The following is a 20,700-nucleotide window of genomic DNA, read 5'->3' on the forward strand; positions in this document are numbered from 1 at the left end:
AAACCCAACATTTTAAAAATACTTTATAAAAAAAGAGGGTGGGGGGGGGGGGGGGAGGAAGGGGAGGGAGATTTAAAATTGTCGTTAGTCACCTATTTTCAACAAGTAAAAATACCTGGTCATTTAGGGTCCAATTCTATCACTCTCAAGTCGTAAATAGCCCCACTTGATTTTAGTAGGGGCTGCATGAAGGTGAGCACTCTGCTTCCCACTGGAGGAGGCAGAATCGGGTCCCTGGAAGCAGCATCTGAGACAGTAATTTTGCAAGAAGCTGGTGGGGGTGAGTGCGCCCATTTTTTGAATTCCACTTACAAATGTTTTACAGTGAAACAGGAAAGCAGCAACATGCTTCATATCTGACTGAAAATAAAGGTACTCTTAAACTTGTAAAAGACAACATTTTTATTTGAATGATATGACAGAGCTGCCACAGGAGTGTTACCTGCTATAAAGAAAGCTTAAGAATTATTACCTTTATTAGACCAGTGACACTGAGCTTTAGCCATACATTTCTAACTTCTGTCCCTCTACAGAGACAATTTTCTTTTCTTAAATAAACTGTCATGCTAGTGTTAATATATTGTTGGCTCCTTCATACTCTGAGAATACTGCTGATATAAAACATGTATATGTTAGATTGGTAATAGTATCTTTAGTGTAGCTGACTAGAACAAATGTGTTTCCCTCATGGCTGTGCTAATGTGATAAAGGAAAATTGGCTGTTCATCAGCTTTTGGCTGGGTAAAGACAGTAGAGATGGAACCACATTCTTTTTTATGCATTAATACCACTGAGAACTTTTCACTAGTTATATTTCATGTGCGGGCATGTTGTGCAAAGATGTTGTAAAACATGAGATAATGCTACAAATAACAAAGTAGAAAAGCCTGTATCTTTTATGATGATAACAGTCAAACACCAAATGACAGTAACAGGCTGTAAAAAATGGGATGCAGAAAAAAACTGCAGTGTAACCACCATATACACATATACTTAGGCTCTTGCAAATAGGGCATCAGATGTTTAGAGGGCTTTGAATTAAAATTAAATAAAAAACTATTGTATTTAGGTCATTGATGTGTCAACACAAAAGATAATTTAAAATGGAGAGATGTATTTTGAGCGGTGCAACTCATATGCAATAACTTTTTGAACAAATCTCAAGGCTTAGTAATTATGATAATAGCCTTCAAATTTCCATCAGTGGAAGGGCAATAAAAATTCCTGTCTAAATTTGGGAAATATTGACTGAATCTGGAAATGGCAATAAAGCTCAGCATGCATGTGTATGCTTGAAAGTGCAGTTTAAGGAGAAAAAAATCATCTGTACAATTTTGTGTGAACCCTAAATAAAAAAGCAAACAGCCCCTCCATCTTATTTCATATTTTCTTTCTTAAAATGCTGATAGACTCATGTTGCCCAAGGCACTGATGCTGATCATCTGAGCTCAGATTTATAGATAATTGTGTCTGTTTATCTTGGTCTGAAATTTGAAAGACTTTATTGGTGGAGTAGCATTGTGAGTGCTTATGTTGTGTTTTTCAAACTGATACTTGAAACAAATTATTCTGGCTGGTAAACCTTCTGTTTGTCCTCCCATATACATTATTCCTATGGAAGCAATTATTCCAGGTTTATTTTGTTTTGATTAGCATGGATATCAAGACAGGCTAAAGCACTGCAGTTTTGTTTGGCCTTTGTAGACACGATTCACCAGGCTTCTATATCTGCAAAATGAAAATAACACTCTGTAAATAGGCAACAATGAAACAATGTTTCAAAATCTGAAGGATACCAAGCTCTCTGTGAAATATGCCTTATGCAAGCTAATCACTGCTAAAATTCAAGTAAATTCAGTTTTGCAAGTAAGTCACTTACTGAAATAAACGAGACAGTTTATTCAGTAAACAATTCAACAGAGTTCAAAAGTTTTGAAGAAGTTGAACTCAGTTTCTATAATTAATTTCATTAACGGATAGCTGACTATAGCCACAATGCCTCCAGTGTTTATTTCGTTATGTGCCTGTGTTTTTTAAATGAGAGTATTGAATTTCATAAAAGGAAAGGTAGAAAAGCACTCCCATATTATTAAACATTTTCTAATTTTATGTAACCTAAACATGAGGATTTTTAATGCAAAAAAAAGTACTTTGTAAAAGCTCAATATCTTGTGACTTTGTGGAGCTGGGAGAATGCCATAAAGTATTTCTGTGAACGTTAGCTCAAATTTAAAATGAATTGGCAAGGAAGGGAACTCTTGCAGAAAGCAGTACCCTGGGGTGCTGGCTGAGTGCATATTCCTCGCCAAGGGTTCCCTTGATGTAAGGGAATTACCCACTGGGTGTAAAGCAGATGTAGGCAGTTCCTACACCATTCCTTTCAGCCCTTGTAGAAAGGAACATGCTGGGGTTGGGGAGGCGTTTTGGAGGGGTGTTAGAGGCCTGGCTGAAATGTGCTGCATTTGGTTATCCTGAGTATGGTAGATAGCCCCTTGAGGCCCGTATGAGCTGATGTGTATGAGAAGGGCTCTGACAGCTGTAACATGTGCCCATGGCCTGAAGTGGTGATGTAGCTGTAACCAGCCTCATACCTTGTGAAACAGACCCTTCTCCTTTTCCTCTCTTCCCCCTCCCCGCCAGATGACTGTACTGTAGTTTCTTCTTTGATTTAGCCACTGTCGAAATTTTATACTCCATGCATCCGAGTGATGATCTTATTAACTGAATTGCTAATGGATGGACAGAAAAGAGGTAACTGCTTTCAGGAGGTACTGAAAATAAAGATGCACAGCAAGTAGTTTGAAGTAAAGTTAACAGTTAATCAGTGATAGACAGAATACGCAGAGAAATCAAAGTGATTGCATAATGAAACATGTGTTTGCCCCCTTAAATTGATTCTATAGGTGCATCACAGCAGAATTAGTTTCTTCTTGAATGGCTGGGAAGATGACAACACACCTTTTGATTCAAGGATTCTTGTGGGAACACTTGCAGATACGGATGCTGATGGTACACTGCAAATTGGACAAAGCTTCACAGGTAAATCTTGTAGTATTTGAATGGAGTGCACTGGAATATTCAAAATAAGATGTGCACAATGTGGTTAAAGAGTGTGTGTGAGCCATTTTAAATTATCTGTATGTGGGGAAGTAATGTCTTCCTGCAGGAGAAAATTCCTGATATACACCTAGCTTTTCCAAAAGATTGGCTGAAAGGATAGATGTTTGGTAGATGATCCAGTAGGATCATAATTTATTCTATGTGTTACTGCATGTAAGTGGGTTTTTCTGCAGTATCCAAAACGTAGCTACGGAAAGTGACACATTCCATTAATTTATGAGGATAGTTTTTCTGAGTAATTATTATGAAACTGTTTCAGAAGGGAATTGTGCATGGCCACTAGACTACACTTCTCTCCAGAGTAAGGAATGGAGCTGAAGATTTCTGGCTGTTCATGTTTTTCAGTTCTATCAATACTCGTGTAAACCACTTGCTAGCAGAATGAGAGTCCCACAGCCTCCAGTAATGCCTGATAGCATTACTCTTCATCTACTCGAATTTTTTATGTACTACAGCACGACATGATCATTGCAGAACAGCTGGGGGATGTTTTGTTGCTTTTCACAAATTCTTGGCTCTGCAGATGTAAGAACACTGACTATTGTTCTTCAGGAACACGCACAATTTGAAGTTAACTTCTAAATATAACTGTATGTCACTTAAACAACTTTATTGTGCTCTTGGGCAAGTAAGTAATTCTGTGCACTGTTTCTTAAAGCTTCTGTCTGGAAATGTGTTTTGTTGTGATTTTGATCTGAATACTGGATAACTAATACACGTTTAAAAGAAAGGAATATTTTTAAATGCTTTTTATCTTTATTGTATAAATTGATAGGTACAGTTGTACCTACTGTATCTCTTCTCTAATTAGAGGTGGCACATGGACTGGCTCATTACTTCTGTCTAATGAGCCGATCCTTGTGCCACCTCTCTAATCAGAAAAGAGATAGGTACAAAATGTTCTTATAAAGTTATTATAAATCATTCTTTTTTATCAAAAAAATTAAGTCACTGCCCTCTATAGTTTTGTCCAGGTCCAAGATGGTTTCATTCAGGAGGGGTAATTGTGCAAGAGAGATCTCTCAGTGCTGAATTAAAGGTGCTCTCAGGCAGTGTAAAGCTGCCTTCTGCTCAGTTAGATTACTTATTTATAGTATATTTTCTTAGGTTTAGAGCAATTTGTTGGAAGAATGCAAGATTTTCGATTTTATCCAGTGGCACTTACAAACAGGTAAAGAACATTTTAGTTTTGTAAAAAAAATGAGTGTGGTGAGAAGAAACAATAGATAACAACAATATGCTTATTTCCCAAAGTATAGTGCTTTTCAGGTGTCTGCTTTAGGTGATTGCTTATGATGATGTAGTTTATGGAACCTCCTTTCAAAGATGACTTAATCTAAAAAATCTTGGGTTAAAATAAATTCAACAACTTAATGTGTTTTGCTTTAGAACTGTTGCTTAAATGTATCTAGAATATATAGTAGTACATGTAGTATATTTGTAGTGAAACTCAACACTCAGTAATAAATGTGTGCTTTTCATCTTATTGTTGTCCCTGTTACAACCTGAATTAGTAAGTGTTCTTGCAGGGAGTAGATCCAGTTGTTAGATTTCAATGCTTGTAAACTGTCTAGGTGTTATCAACTCATCATAATTCTGACATAATGATGTGCTGATAAGCTTAGTCCTGCTGGATGAGGCTTGCTGAGCATTCCCAGAACTCCATGTAAACAGTAGGGTGAGGAAAGGAGCATAGTGGGCTGGTCAAATGTAGACCACTCAAATACCAGTGATCTAGTACACAGGCACTCCAACGGGTCAGCGTGCTGGCTTTGTGGCTGTGAGCTTGGCTCCTGCATTTAGCAGTTCCTTTCCTCTGGTTTCAGCTTACCCATGGTATCAGACATCCATGTCAGGTGTTCTTGATACTCCCCACACACACCCATACCCCGAGGTGCTATTGTCTTAACTGTTTTATACATTAGATTGTCACCATAAGATGCCAATGATTTTGCTAGCTTAGCCCACATAGCTCTGGGCAATTGCTTTTACTTCCTCCATTCCTGAGGCCAAATTATGGTTGCCACTCCAATTTCTGTTGCTCTGTGGCCTCCCTTCCTAGCCTATTACAAAAAAATGTTACCTTTGTTATCCAGCTCATGCTGGATTAATGTAGTCAATTCAAGCTGGCCAGAAGTAGTCAGGTCCTATTTGTCTGTGTGGTGCTTCTGGGTAGGCTACTCACAATGACACTCGTGACTGCAGACCTTAAGGCTACTTAATGATAGTCTTTCAATAAGATGTGGAGCAATTTTCTAGGAGCTCAGCTGTCTGCAGGACACTACAATAAACTGAGCTTCTATGAATTTGAAGTATTAATATGAATCTGAATTCCAAGTTATATGAAAATCATATCGGTTGTATTCTTTCGGAGCAATGCTTGTCAAATCCTTTGAACTAAATTTTAAGTCAGTCAAATGAATAAAGTTTAAAAATTGAAAGATAAGGTATTCACAAAGTGTTGTGACCTAATGATGTCTTTGTAGATGTAGTTTTATATCCAGAAGTAACTTGGTCAAAATGTTTATCTGGGATAAGCTGCAAAGGAAAGTCTTGCCTGCATATAAGTTAATTTAAGTCTGTGGCTATCTAAAGGGTTCTGTAACTGTGGGTACTGTGGAATCTGTAGTGGAGGCTGGCAAGTATTTATTTGCTTAAGTATACAAAAAATTTGTTCTTACAGATAAAGTAGGAAAATGGGAAAAATAAGAGTGGTTTGTTTGTTTGTTTGTTTTAATTGAAAAATCCAGTTTCTTCTATGTTCACAAAATGCTTCTTTTGCACCAGTGGTGATCAGATAAAGGTTTAGGTGACCTGTCCACATCATTCATATATCTATCTGCTTACCTGCCTACCAATTCAGGTATCTATTTTAGTTGCTTATGTCAGAGGGAACTAAGGTGACTCAATGGCTTTGACAAGGTCTGTAAGAAGCAACTAGAGTGATAACAGATTGGGGCAGCTAAAAAAGTGGGCATTTTTATTAAAGTTAGTTAAAAGCGAAAATGCATCTATCTAGGATTTATAAGGTGCAATATGATATTGCTCAAATCGGTCTTTTTGGAGGATTTCAGAGCAAGCATTCAACTCATCTGTGGTTACAGGCAGTGTGCCAATGCTATGATATGCCTAAAATTAGTGTGAAAATCACTGATTTGAGTCAGACATAATGCCATAATAAAATGTTAAGAGGTAGGGAGAAAAATCCTTGCATCTGGAGCTGGATTCATCCTACCTAGCTTTAGACATCCCAGCAAGGAGCTCATTTCCCTTGGCTTTGTGCACTATGTCTGTGGAGCAATGAAATCAACGCCAGAGTGCATCTTCACTGACACCTTCTGAAGGTGCCTGTTGCTTACCATTGATTACGTAGGGACCCTAGGTGGCCTGATTCCTAGCTGATTGCCCCATTTATGTGAGGTGAAACCAGGCCTTTAGGGCTCTACTGTAATGTAAGCTGAATTTTGTTTAATGTATGAGCCAAGAGGCACAAAGTGGCACTTGTCCTTTTTTATCATGTATGTAATGACTTTTTTATATGCTGTGACAGAGACATTTTGGAAGTATTTTCTGGAAAATTTCCTCATCTACATACCCAATCTGAGTGCCGTTGTCCTGGAAGTCATCCTCGGGTACACCCATTGATACAGAGGTACTGCATCCCTAACGGTGCGGATGATACCACTAATGACAGAGTGCTGAGGTTGGATGCAGAAGCCCATCCTCTGTACTACATCAATGATGATGACATGGGGACCACCTGGATTTCATCTGTGTTTGCTAATACTGCAAGTCTGGATCATGGTGTTTCAATCACAATAGATTTACAAAACGGACAGTATCAGGTAATGAGAAGATTACGTTTGCTATTTATTAAATCAAAACTAGGAAAAGATTTTTATGGACATTTCATTACAGTTTTGAGGAAATTTAAACCTTGTGGTTTAAGATGTTATCCTTAGAGAACTGGAAGAAAACTTATTTTATCAGCATGAAACAATGCAAAAGACAACAGAATGAATTATGGTTCTTTTGTTGTGCCTTGGCTGTTGTAACAAGCAGGAATCTAGAAAAGATATACCAGAGTGAATACCTTGTGTGAAGACACCAATGTTTAGAAATCGGTTGCTCTCTTTAATTTTGTAAATTTCGACTTTAATTTTCTATTAAAACTTGGGGTGCTCATTTTATGTATTCTGGTAGAAAGCTGATTGCAGTCAAATAGAATTTAGCATGTCTGGGGTACACTGACATATCAGATGGGATTTTTGTATTGTAGAATTTCTGGAGGTGGTAGTTTAGCCTCGTGAGGAATATGGAAGGAGAGTACAATATGCAGGGAAGGCTTCTGAGGAGGCCAGATTGCACCTAACAATTCACTATGTTGTTGAAGAGCATCAGATGTCTTAGAAGGAGGGACATATCAGTATTGGGGCTGCATTCACAATAGAGGCTCTACCAAATTTCCGTGTGTTCTTGCTACCTTATCTCGTATTCTTTTTGGTCATTAATGGTGAGAAGGGAAAGCATATAATGACAGGTTTTGACTACATAAGTAGGACTCAGTCCTTTAGTTAAAGCAAGTTCAAGTGCCTGTGAAGTTCTAAGACTTGGCTGACCTGACACAGACATTTCTGCATAAGCAGTGTGCTGGGGAAAGCGGACAAATGGTCTTTAATGCAACACAGGGTATTTGATTAGATTCCAAGCTAAAAATAGGGACATTGCTAATAAAAATAATAATAATTAAAAAAAAATAATTTAAATGTGCCTGTTATCAGACAAACAACTCATCAAATATTTGACAATACAAAGCTATAGCCTTCAGTTTTGCCAAAATTATATTACTGTAACAAATCGTGGACTTGACTTTGTAGTGCATTTTCAGGTGGTCTTCAAGAAAAAGTGGAGTTCTGATGCAACAACTCAGTTGTTGTGTAATAATGTGTGAGAGATCAAAAAGCTTGTTTAACAAAAAAGGGTTATAGTTGGTTTTAATTGGGAATATGTGGACTGAAATATTGCTTCTTTTTCTGTCTGTGAGTGGTAAAGCAGACTATATTGCCACATTAAAAAAAGTTTATATTCTCATTGTTTTACAAGTTAACAAATTTATAAACCGATATTAATGGCTATTTTCTTGTAGGTATTCTATATTATAATGCAGTTCTTTAGCCCACATCCTGAAGCAATAAAAATTGAAAGGAAAAAAAGAGATGATCTAAACTGGGAAGACTGGCAGTATTTTGCTAAAAATTGCAGTATTTTTGGAATGGATAACAACGGATCTCTGGAAAAACCAGACTCTGTCAACTGTCTTCAGCTTCCTAGGTATGAATGGTTATTATATGCATAATACAGGTGCTTTGAACAGGTAACATCCTGACACAATTCATTTCTGTGTCTCAATGAGATAGAATACTTTAATTTGGTGTACTCATTTATTATGGACTGTTGAGTATATAAAAGATTCCAACTCTGACCTTTTGATTGAAGATTGCCAAATAGTCATCTGTCACTTTTATCAGATTTCAGACATTGAGAAATGTGACACAGTTGAGTCCTTTGTTATTTTTGAGTTAGAATTTTGCAAGTTTACATGCTTGTGTTTTGGGGGAATGTTGTCAGTAGAATTACAGAACTTTGAGACGAAGAGTGGAGGGAAGGTACTCGTATAACAGATTGTTTTAAACAATCGAGTGAAAGTATGCCTTCTGATCTCAGACTACAACTTGTTCTGAAGCTTAGAAGGGAGGCCAAACTTAGGTACAAAAGCCAAACATTTAGCCTTACTACTAATCATGCAAAAAGAAATGGGTTGAAATACGTGTCTTGAACTTTCTAATCTTTCTAAGCAAGAATCACACCAATAGTGGGGCAGGGGGATCATTACCTTTTAGAAATACCTTGCAAGCCTTTGTAGTAGACAGTTATATGTGCAAATTTAAAAGTATATAATATATAAAATATACATTTCATAAATATACTGTTTAACATATATAATATATAGTTAATATATATTATTATTTTACACATATGCACATGCTTGTATGTACATATATATATTTTTGAATCTATACCACTACTTATATTCACATGCACCTTCTATTGCCTGAATTCAGATGTGAGTCAGTACTAGGCTTGTTTAGTACTTGACTGAAAATCAAGTTGAGAAAATACAGTACTGGATGCTGTAGGCATTTTGCTTTTTTTGTTGTTGTTTCATTTTTGCTACCTTCCTAAGACTTTTCAAGTGTCAGCATCTTTGTTCTTCAGGAGTTCAGTATTCTGAGGAAAGGAGCATAAGGTCATCTGAGTTACACCAGTTTTCAGCAAAGGGCTTAGAGCTTTATTGCTGATCCTTGGAGCAGAGCGTAGAGGAGAAGGGAAATCTCTTATATAAGCCAAACATTTTTGGATAAATAACCCAGATGAGGTGTAATGCCCTTTTCAGCCCAGAGATAAGTACTTGTATGTTTTTTAAAAAGAACTGAGGAGTTAAGTATGAACTGTTTCCATGAATGTTTTCTAAGGAGTTTCTCCCCTTGGATGATGATGTAAATGATGATAGGAAGTGATATGAATGAATTATTTTGGGTGCAACTGATGTACAAAAAGCTTTGTATGATAGATAAGAAATATATCATGTAAGGGTGAGTATTCTGTGTATTTAAAGAGAAGTTACTGTTGGAACAATGCTCCAAATTTGTGCCAGCAGTGTAGCAGAGTTCACTGCTGAGACCTTTATAGGAGGGGAAGGTGATTTTGTTGTAAAACAAAACTGGTTTCTCTCCCATACACATACTTGTAAGTGCCAAGACATGTCCAAATTGTCTGTCCAGGATTTAGAAACCAGTGTGCTCGTGTCCTGGTGGCCTAGCCAGGACTCCTTGGGTTGACATGGACGGTAATTCACCTTTGCTTTGAAAACCTTACCATGGTTTGAGGGTTCTTGGTTTGGTGACCACATGCCAGTACTGAATTGACTCTTTTGAGTCCTTTAGGAGGTGGAAGTGATTAAGGTTTTTGTTTCTCTATCCTGTATCACCTCCGCAAGTTAGGAGTTTCTCACTGTCCTTTATCCCCCTATCAGAGGCTTGAGTCTTTGCTTAGTGTGAATATTGGCTGACCCTTGTTTTAGAATCTGCTTTTTTTTTCTGTTTTCCTTATAAGCTGCTTGTAGATGCCCTAAGATCTTGATGACCTACTTATCTAGGTACCATCAGCCTTAGAGTACTTGTTTTCCTTCTGGTGCTTCCGTATGAAACTCATGTCATTCATCTGCCATTAGTACCCATCTTAACGTTTCCATTGCAGCTCTATATGTCATGGAAGAAAAAAAACTTGATTTAACTTTCGGCTGAGGGGAGGTTCTGGTGGAGGCAAGTTCTACCCATAACTAAGCTCTGCCTAGTAAATATATCAACATGAGATATGATTTATAACAACTCATGGAAATGTGCAGTGTGTATATACTTGTTTATTTAGCCTTTGCTTGAATTTTCAGGACTGTTCTTCCCCTTCTTGGGCTTCAACAGAGAGGTTTACTCTCAATCCTGCCACATTCCATTTAATTCTCTTGCACTTCACTCACCAGAAGGTGTCGCTTGTTTCTAACTCTGCTCGCTCATCAAATGAGATTATACAGTCCAGTGACTCTGGAATTCAAAATTTAATTGTTTCTGTTTTTTATGTATGCTTAGAGACATGATTTCATGATGGTTTTTGTCAGTGTTAGGTTGATGGTTGGACTAGGTGATCTGAAACGTCCCTTCCAACCTAGGCAATTCTATGATTTCATGTTTAGCAGGTATATAATTAAAATATGGGCATGTTAATTATCTGAATGATTTAATGTGTAGTTCAAGCATAGTTCATGTTTCTTAAAGACACTGTTATACTTTTTTAAAACTTAGAGTAGATGAAACTGTATCAATCACAATTTATATTTTGAAGTTGCTCTTTAGGGGCTTTACTTTCAGTTGGAAACTTAAGGTCTGGAGAAGAGCATGGCGGTTTGGGGAAAAACAGACATACAGAGGACGTCTCTTTTCCCCTGCTTGAATTCTGGTGACTGGGAATCCACTGACATAAGAATTTTCCCCAGAAACCACAAAAAAATGACGTACAGTTAACCGGAGACCCTCTCTGAAATAAAGGATATTAGGAGGTAGAATCTGTAAAATATGTGAAATTTTGATTTTCATTTGTCTTCCTGTCATTTTTCTGTTTAAACAGCTTTACACCATATTCCCGTGGTAATCTGACCTTTAGTGTTCTTACCCCGGAACCAAATCACCGACCTGGTTACAATGATTTTTACAATACTCCATCTCTCCAAGAATTTGTAAAAGCGACACAAGTGAGGATTCATCTCCACGGCCAGTATCATACTAATGAATCTTGGGTAAATTTTAGGCATAGATACTATGGAATTTATGAAGTTACAGTCAGTGGAAGGTAGGTGTGATAGAACTCTTCTCCCACCCATTGCTGCCTCCTGACTATTACAGCTGTGCAAAGTGTGTAATGACCTGCCTAAAATTTAATGAGGTTGTTCTGCTTTTACGTTTATGAATGAGAAGGGAATTTGGTCTGAAGCAGTGCATCAAGTTTGAAATGATTGGTGTACTGTTTTTTTAAAAACATTTTCTCATATGTTATTTTAAAATTAATTATATTTATTACACAAATCTGTCAAAAGCAGTTCCTTTCCTTGGAATTACCAATGCCTCTAAGCAAAGGCTTATGACTGAAACCATGGCTTGTGCTTTACTTCAGTAGCTCTTCCAAGTTTCATTATAGATTCCCAGGAATGGCAATTTTAACAGTCTTAAGGCAGAGTTCATTCTTTGTTTTAGCTGTAGTTTTCCTTTTAAAGTGGGCAGCTCTCAGTAAAAGTATTATATTATCTGTGACTGACAACTTTATTGCATAAGATAAGTGTGCTGTCTTGTGAAAGGACTAATTATGCCCTCTAAAAAATATGCAAATTTGGCAATGAAATAGTTTCCAAGAAACATATGGCGCAAATTTTTATTAATAAGTATTATTCCTGAAATTATTTTGGTAGCTCTCACTTTGAGAGAAATCACCCCATTAGAGGTCTCATTTACCTTAAAACTTTCCATGCTACTAATATGTTTTGGTTATTGATTTAGATGTGTTAGGATAATGCTTTTACTAAAATAGCTACAATCTTAGTGACTCTGTAACAGTAAAATTATTTCAGCTGTAGTTTGCAAAGTTCTGCTATGCCTCCAGAAGAGCAGGTCTTCGGGTAGAGTGGGATATTAACTAAAAAATGTACATTTTAACTGAGATCAAAATGGCTTAAACTAGAAAATTATGCTTGATATGGTTAAGATTTCTTGGAAAACTATAACCACACTGTAAGGCTTGTAATATTGATGAATAATTTATTTAATAAAGTTTTACATATTAATGTTATATAGTGAATACAGTTTTCATTACATATTATATAAAGTGATAGTAACTCTATTACATGCTGTTTTTTATTTTCTTGGAAAGCAGTTGTTGATACTTAAAATACGTTGATTAAAATAGTCTTTTGTAGGTTACTGCACTTAAGAACGTTCTCTTTGGTAGTGTTTATTTGTTCTTAATAAAGAACCAGACTACGTAATACATAAAACTGCCTTTATGACCATGCTATATATTGTTGGACAGATGTGTTTCCATGTTGCTATTTTTTCTTCACTACCTGTTGTTCTTTCAGGTGTAATTGCCATGGCCATGCTGATGAATGCGATGCAGCTACGGAACCATATAGCTGCCTGTGTGTCAAGGAAAGCTACACAGAAGGAAATAATGTTAGTTTCTCTTTTGTCTATCTACATCACCTATGAACAGCCTCACAATTGGGATTTTAGTCCTGAGAAAGAGCATGTGTATGTGTGTTAGTGGTGTCCCAGCTTTTACAGGGAAAGTTTCCATAGCAGGGTTTATATTAAATAAGGAAAGAAAAAATTCTTCCCTACTCCCCACCCCCAGCCAAAAGCCATTCTCCCACAGATCATTAGGAGTGCTGTGTTCAGGGATTTGATTTCTTGTTAGAGGATTATGCCACTTTCGAACATTAGATGCAAACCTGAATTTAGACTGTCAGCATCTAATAAAGATTATGGCTCTCCCTGCTGTAGCAACTAGCAAATGATCTGTAGAGTGAAAAGGTAATGAAGACCCAATGTTCACAGCAGACGTGCTTCAGGGGTTTTGTTTTTTCTTTCTTTTTCCTCTTTTTTTTTTTTTTTTCCCACTCTACTGTAGTTTTAATCTGGTCCTATGGAATCCAGATGTATTCAGTAGGTGGAGCGCAGTAGGCACAGTCCTGGAGTTCAGCTTCCAATTCAATTTCACTTGAAAGGGAGCAGTTCAAGTGGTACAGGACAGCTCCACGGTGCAAACCAAAGCACAGTAAATGCAGAAAATTTGGAGATTTGCTTCAAAACTGCATGCCTAATCCAAGGTAAAATACTAACATAGACTTACCTTCTGATACGTGGAACATCTGTAAATACTCAGGGCATCTGTAGATTGCAATTTCTGACTTCAGCTAAGAATGAGATCTTTTAGTGCAATTGTTTTACAAAATATGTCTAAGCTACAGAGTTAAAACATTTTGGACTTGATTTTAAATGACTCTTGCATAGTTGAGCACGGTTAAGAAAATACTGAGATGTGCCCTTATATATGGGTTTGGAAGTTATTTTCTTGGGGGTCCTATTCATTATGTCGATCTAAACCAGTGATTTGGAGAGTGGCTTTTTAAAACATTGAAATTTGAGCTTTGACCTTATTTATTTAAGAACAGCCTGTAAATATCAATTTTCCATACTTTTTACAGTCATATATGACACTTGGTTGTCTTTAAAAATAACCTGTAGTAGCAACATGATTGTTCTAATAAAAGAACAAACCTAACATTACATTTTACTGCTCCATATTTCCAGATAGTTGATATTAAGGTTAAATTTCTTGGAATTAATTAAAAGGCCATATTAAAAAATCTAGATACAATCTAGAAAATACGTTTTTATCATTGCTTCACTCTTTTCTTAATAACAGCATTTCTCAATATAGAGGGATTTTGTGAAGTGTAGTGTGTAGTCAAAACTTACCAAGTTGCAAAATTATAATTTTCCTGCTAATTTGGCCCTATGAGAACCAAAATGGGGTTATTTTAGTGTAAGTCATGGTGTTCTACAGAAATATGTAGATGAAATCTTAGAATAATTACTAACATAGACTTACCTTCTGATACGTGGAACATCTGTAAATACTCAGGGCATCTGTAGATTGCAATTTCTGACTTCAGCTAAGAATGAGATCTTTTAGTGCAATTGTTTTACAAAATATGTCTAAGCTACAGAGTTAAAACATTTTGGACTTGATTTTAAATGACTCTTGCATAGTTGAGCACGGTTAAGAAAATACTGAGATGTGCCCTTATATATGGGTTTGGAAGTTATTTTCTTGGGGGTCCTATTCATTATGTCGATCTAAACCAGTGATTTGGAGAGTGGCTTTTTAAAACATTGAAATTTGAGCTTTGACCTTATTTATTTAAGAACAGCCTGTAAATATCAATTTCCCATACTTTTTACAGTCATACATGTCTTTAAAAATAACCTGTAGTAGCAACATGGTTGTTCTAATAAAAGAACAAATCTAACGTTACATTTTACTGCTCCATATTTCCAGATAGTTGATATTAAGGTTAAATTTCTTGGAATTAATTAAAAGGCCATATTAAAAAATCTAGATACAATCTAGAAAATACGTTTTTATCATTGCTTCACTCTTTTCTTAATAACAGCATTTCTCAATATAGAGGGATTTTGTGAAGTGTAGTGTGTAGTCAAAACTTACCAAGTTGCAAAATTATAATTTTCCTGCTAATTTGGCCCTATGAGAACCAAAATGAGGTTATTTTAGTGTAAGTTGTGTTGTTCTACAGAAATATGTAGACGAAATCTTAGAATAATGGTGCCAGTTCTCACTTATTTCATGCAGCCTTTGGTTTTCTTGGAAGCTTTTCACATACAACTTAGCAAAAGCAGAACCATGATGTATGAGTTAAGAAAACTTGTTCAAGGAAAATGTTCTGTTCCTAGATTAATAATTTATCTCAAAAAAAAAAAAAGGTAAAGAAGTTGAGATTAAGAAAGAATGAACTGTGTCACAGGAATGAATCCACAATCCCACTGAATGTTAGATTTCTGCCAAGAGTACATGTCCTATTCCTTGCTACATTTATTTGCTGCATTATCCTTGCTACATTATTATTTTGGAAATAGGCTTTCTAAAAATTAAGGAAGGGTTACAAAACAGGAACAGCACTAGCAGGGTGGAGACTAATCTCACGTCAAACCCCTGACAAGCAGTCAGTGCTTGCTAGAACAGAGCAAGAAGTGTTAACCTGAGAGCGTTTGATATTGGACTAATGTGAAAGATCTTTGTAAAATTTCATAGGGGATCTAAGTTTTCTAGGGTTTTTTTAAGCAGAAATGTAGGATATACAGTCTAAATGGGATTCGAAGAGAAATTTAAAGTTTTTGGATGGGTCAAATTAGAAAAAAAAATTCAAACTGACAATGTCCCTTTAATTAGAACACACATTGTGAAATGTTACTTTGTAGGGATTAATTATAAATATTTAATAAGATCTGGAAGTTCACCAAGCACTCTTGCAAGACTTATGCTACCTTGTGAAAACAAACCAAATACATTTTAATGATGTATCTGCCTTATCAGATATTTCCTGTCAATGTTAATGGGTTGTTTCAGTGAGTGTCACATTTTTATTTGGCATATATGCATTGTAACTACAATTGAAATGCTTGAATTAACCTTATTCCTTCAGAGTACAGTAAGGATGTTGTTTAATTATTTTCCTCATTGTTTAATTACCATGTCAATATCTACTAAATATTAAATAAAACAGAAATAGTAATAAAATATAATTTATATTTGCAAGTAGATCACTAACTACTTTGAATTTTATCAAGGATTTACATGAAATGCAAACAGCTTAAAGGTTTTGATTTTTTTTTCTAAGGCAAAACCAAAATCCATCCTGATTTTTTGATTGGCATTGATGAAACTCTGTCTTATTAGACCTATACCTGTGTTTCTCAGGCTCCCAACCCAGTCAATTAGGCATTTTTTATTATTATTATTTTGGATTCCATTAAGCATTTGTTGAAGGAAGTTTCCAAATGTAAACTTTTTTGGTGGGGAGGGAGCAAATATTTTTGAGAAGAAATTATACTGTCAGCAAACAGTCTTATTTTAACCTTCTGTCCCGTGCTAGCAGTGAGGAAGTCACCACAACTGAGAGGGTAGAAGGCAGCTTTTGTTTTTTCATATCTTGGACCAGAAACTAGAGTTCCCTTGACAAGCTCTTAACATATGGCAGAGTATGTCCTTGTCACATTTACAGTTAATAGAATTAAAATCACCATCTTGAATTTATCTGGCGTATGCATCTGGATAGCTGTTGCACAGCAAAGCAATACCAGAACCTAAAAATCTGCATAATTCATTACAAATAGAAATCTTAGTTTAGTTATTTGCATCAGCATGTTATGAAACTTGACATACCAAATGGAATTTCTTTTTTTTTCTTTTTTTTCCAAAGTTTTGTTTTGATGAAGAAATGTGTTGCTATGAAATTTGAGATGATAGGAAGAAGTAATGTAGATGTTGAGGGGCCAGATTAAGAAAGAAGACCAAGTAAATCCTCACAGAGGTTGTCTCTCATCTTGTAAAAAAAAATTCAGCTTCTTAATTTACAAATTGTTCTGTAAATACCTTCTGTCCTGCTTTGGGAAATAGCTCTGCCTTTTACAAATGTAAACTGAGGCACCAAGAGTGGAGTCCAGATTTTGGTAACATTTATATGCAAAGACTAATTTATAGATGTGAGAATATGTCCAAACAGTGTCCATGATGTCACATGAAAACTGGAAACAGCCTATGAGAAAACAAGACCGAAAAGATTAATTTATAGACATGAGAATATGTCCAAAGTGTCCATGATGTCACATGAAAACTGGAAACAGCCTGTGAGAAAACAGGACAATCAAATAGTGTCAGCCTTACCTTACCACCTCAGAGCCTCCTTTAAACTGGTCATATAGAATCTAATAGAAAGGTAATGGCAAAATATGTAAGAATAATTATAGAAATAATAATAGAAAGTAAAATTTAAAATAAATAAACCAACTCTGATAAATACTTGAGAGGGTATGAATGGAAGTGAGAAACTGACTGAATACAGTGAAGTCTTCAGGTCTCAGAGTTTTCGAAGCAAATAATCCAGTTTTCAGACAGCAGATGTTTAGGGCATTGTTGATTTACCAAAAATTGGATAAATAAGGCTTTTTATGTTACAGAAGAATCTGTCTAAACATTAGTTAAAGGTCAGTTCGTATCATCATGTCACATGTTGGAATTAATGCTATATACTACCCGAGGAGCTGTAAGTATATATAGTATATATAGTAAGTGGTTGCTCAATAACAAAGATTATATATACTACCTGAGGAGCTGTAAGTATTGACTATAGTAAGTGGTTGCTCAATAACAAAGATTTCTAGCTTGCAAAAACAAGCAAGCAAAAAGTGCACTTTTTGGTAAGATTTGTGCCATAATTTGTATGTGCAGAGGATAGGCCTGTCAGGAAGCTGGATATATCAGAATAAAAAGAAAGTAAATGAAGCAGGCAGGTGGTTGACTAGAGTTTTGGGAAAGCACAAGCAGAAGGACACCTAGTTCAGTAGTCTTACCTGCCTGAGAATCGTAGATAAATTTTGACACGTCTGTGAAAGTTTTGCTCCTGAACCAGTCTCTGGAAAACTGGTGTAACTTCACAGTTCAAAGATCTGGGCTTCTAAAACACTTGGTGTACAAACATTGCTGAAATACTGAAAAAACTTGTTGCAATCTCAGATACCTTATGATTTGTTGCACAGGTGATGACATGCTGAAGGAATTGTGAAATGGTCATAATCCCTTATATGTTTTGATCTGACATTTGCAAGTTTTATTTAAGAGGTGGGCAGGTGGCAACTAGGATTATGGTTGTCATTGTTACCTCTCAGAAATTAAGAAGGCTGCTCCAATCCAAAAATTATTTTCAGGCACTTATCCATTGTGCAGGATATTTGTTAAATTTAACATGAAAGAAAACTGAGACACAACCGGGCTGGTGCTTCACTCTTGTTGGAAGTAGCTGTTGTAAATCATAGAGCTACATATATCTATTGAATTTTTATGATTTTTCACTTATTCCATATAAATGCCCAAGTGATTAGCCAGTCTGTTTTTTTTTTCCTTGTTTTAACCCACTAAAACTATTATTAAAAAAATAAAAATATCCCATGCAATAGCTTCCTCTGAAGAGTGAAATTAACCCTAGAATACCTAGAGGCTGTGGCTGCAGCACTCTGTAATGATACAGGACAATGGAATTCAAGGGATTATTCCAAATAGACAAGGTAGAAAGAGAGAAAAATAAACACAAGATGTCTTACAATGTAGTATCCTGAGTGAGTCAGAGCTTTGGTAAAACAGAACGTATGCCAAATTCATCAGCTGCAAACCACACCTTCTCCCTCTCTTTTATTTTACAGAAGTCCCACAGATTTGGATTCTTAAATGAGTTAGATAGAGTGGATGTCTGATTTGAAAATAGCTTTGAATTTCAATCCTGGAGAATTTAAGTGTGAATTAATTTACTGAGCAGCCTGATTGTCAGAATTAGTGTGTTCACATACACTCTGATTTTCTAGGACTTAGTGTGGCTTCGTATAACTTCACCATAAAGTACATAAATGGAAGAGAAGATGAGTAGAAATAAATACATCTTACGCTGCCTGACAACATCTGTTCTAGTGCTCAAGATCTCAGTTGTGTCCCATTATTGGAATTTGGCATTCAGAATGGTAGATCTTATGTTCCTTGCCTGTCAGGTTCTTTGCCAGTAACTTTGCCATTGCAAAGCAGCAGTAGTCTCTTTTCTTAGAATGCTATTTGGGGTATGGTATTTGTAAACCACCTGTTAGGGCTTTGCTTAGTTTCTAAAATTATGTTGCATCCTTTTAAGGTACGTGGAGTGTTATGATGGAACTCCATAAGACACTCTTCATTTCTATTCTGTATTCCTTAGTCACTTGGAGTCACTTAGAATGTTCTAGCTTTTTGGTTTTTTCCTAATGAAACCTGGATTTTGAGTTTAAAAGCTCTTTGGTCTTTGGGAAGTTCACAAGAAACAGATACGATTCCAAGCTCTGCTAACATGCGGTCTTGATAGATAGTTAAATACTGTAGTGAGGGTGCTGAGGAAAAACTGTGGGCAAATTAAGACAACTGTCTTCAGAGTAGGGCTAAGCTACACTGGAACAGATATTGACTAGAAGCCATATTTATTTGGCTAATGAAGCTAAATGGAGTGAAAGTGTACTGTTCATTTGGGTGCAGAACTGAACTTTGACAGGTGTGAGATGGGAACTCCTATTAGGTTAGGAAAAGACAAAAAAAGGAATAAATTCTACATAACATAACATGAAAAAAAAACAAAGGATGCCACCCATAGGCAAGCAGTGTGATATTTTAAAAGTGTTGGAGGAGAAGGTTCTAGTCGATCATGACTTATTGCAAATCTTAACGGATTGTTGCTTTTGCCTTCTGAAATATTTCTTTGAATATTTGTTGACTGTTTCTTCAGAGGCACAGTCCTCAGCATTCTTAGTGACTAATGAGGTACTTGGCATATAAAGGCTTAGGCTGAAGTCACTGGTGATCTTCCCATAAGTGTGCTGGATTCAGGAGTTTTGAGAAGGTAAGTTTTTAATAACAATTTTAGTAAAATAAAGTCCTGAATTCATTATTGGAAATAAGTTTTTAATCATAATTGTAGACTAATGAATTTGACCAGGATGACCTGATTTCTCAGAAAACTGTTTTCACAGAAGGTGAGCAGTTCAGATACTATATTATCAAAAAAGGACATGTTTGTTATTGACCATAGGAAAAGCCATATATTTAACTTTTTTTTCTGAAGAGTCTAGATGTAACTGAAAATAAAGACATCTCTGTGTTGGTAGGGTTTCCAGCTTTGTGGAAAGGCTTGTTCCATAAGTGTGCTGGATTCAGAAGTTTTGAGAAGGTAAGTTTTTAATGACAATTTTAGTAAAATAAAGTCTTGAATTCGTTATTGGAAATAAGTTTTTAATCATAATTGTAGACTAATGAATTTGACCAGGATGACCTGATTTCTCAGAAAACTGTTTTCACAGAAAGTGAGCAGTTCAGATACTGTATTATCAAAAGGACAAGTTTGTTATTGACCATAGGAAAAGCCATATATTTAACTTTTTTTTCTGAAGAGTCTAGATGTAACTGAAAACAAAGACATCTCTGTGTTGGTAGGGTTTCCAGCTTTGTGGAAAGGCTTGTGTTGTCAAGAGCTAACATTGTTTGTATATCCATTAGACCTTGTTCAGATTTTTCAAAGACTTTTTGGGAATTTAACTACTCATTTTACATGTGGTA

The 20,700-nt window shown here is 35.9% G+C and overlaps 1 protein-coding gene across 1 annotated transcript in view; it reads left to right on the forward strand.

The window, feature by feature from the left end:
- USH2A (Usher syndrome 2A (autosomal recessive, mild)) overlaps positions 1–20,700 on the forward strand; it is a 393,292-nt gene that overhangs the window by 32,774 nt on the left and 339,818 nt on the right. Inside the window, exons 3-8 of the mRNA XM_014950535.1 lie at positions 2,904–3,039; positions 4,228–4,291; positions 6,671–6,965; positions 8,267–8,451; positions 11,359–11,580; positions 12,860–12,953. Coding sequence (XP_014806021.1) covers positions 2,904–3,039; positions 4,228–4,291; positions 6,671–6,965; positions 8,267–8,451; positions 11,359–11,580; positions 12,860–12,953 — 996 coding nt within the window. The remainder of the gene's footprint in view (positions 1–2,903; positions 3,040–4,227; positions 4,292–6,670; positions 6,966–8,266; positions 8,452–11,358; positions 11,581–12,859; positions 12,954–20,700) is intronic.

Source organism: Calidris pugnax, unplaced genomic scaffold (assembly GCF_001431845.1).
Source record: "Calidris pugnax isolate Ruff unplaced genomic scaffold, ASM143184v1 scaffold24, whole genome shotgun sequence".
Classification (NCBI taxonomy): Eukaryota; Metazoa; Chordata; class Aves; order Charadriiformes; family Scolopacidae; genus Calidris; species Calidris pugnax.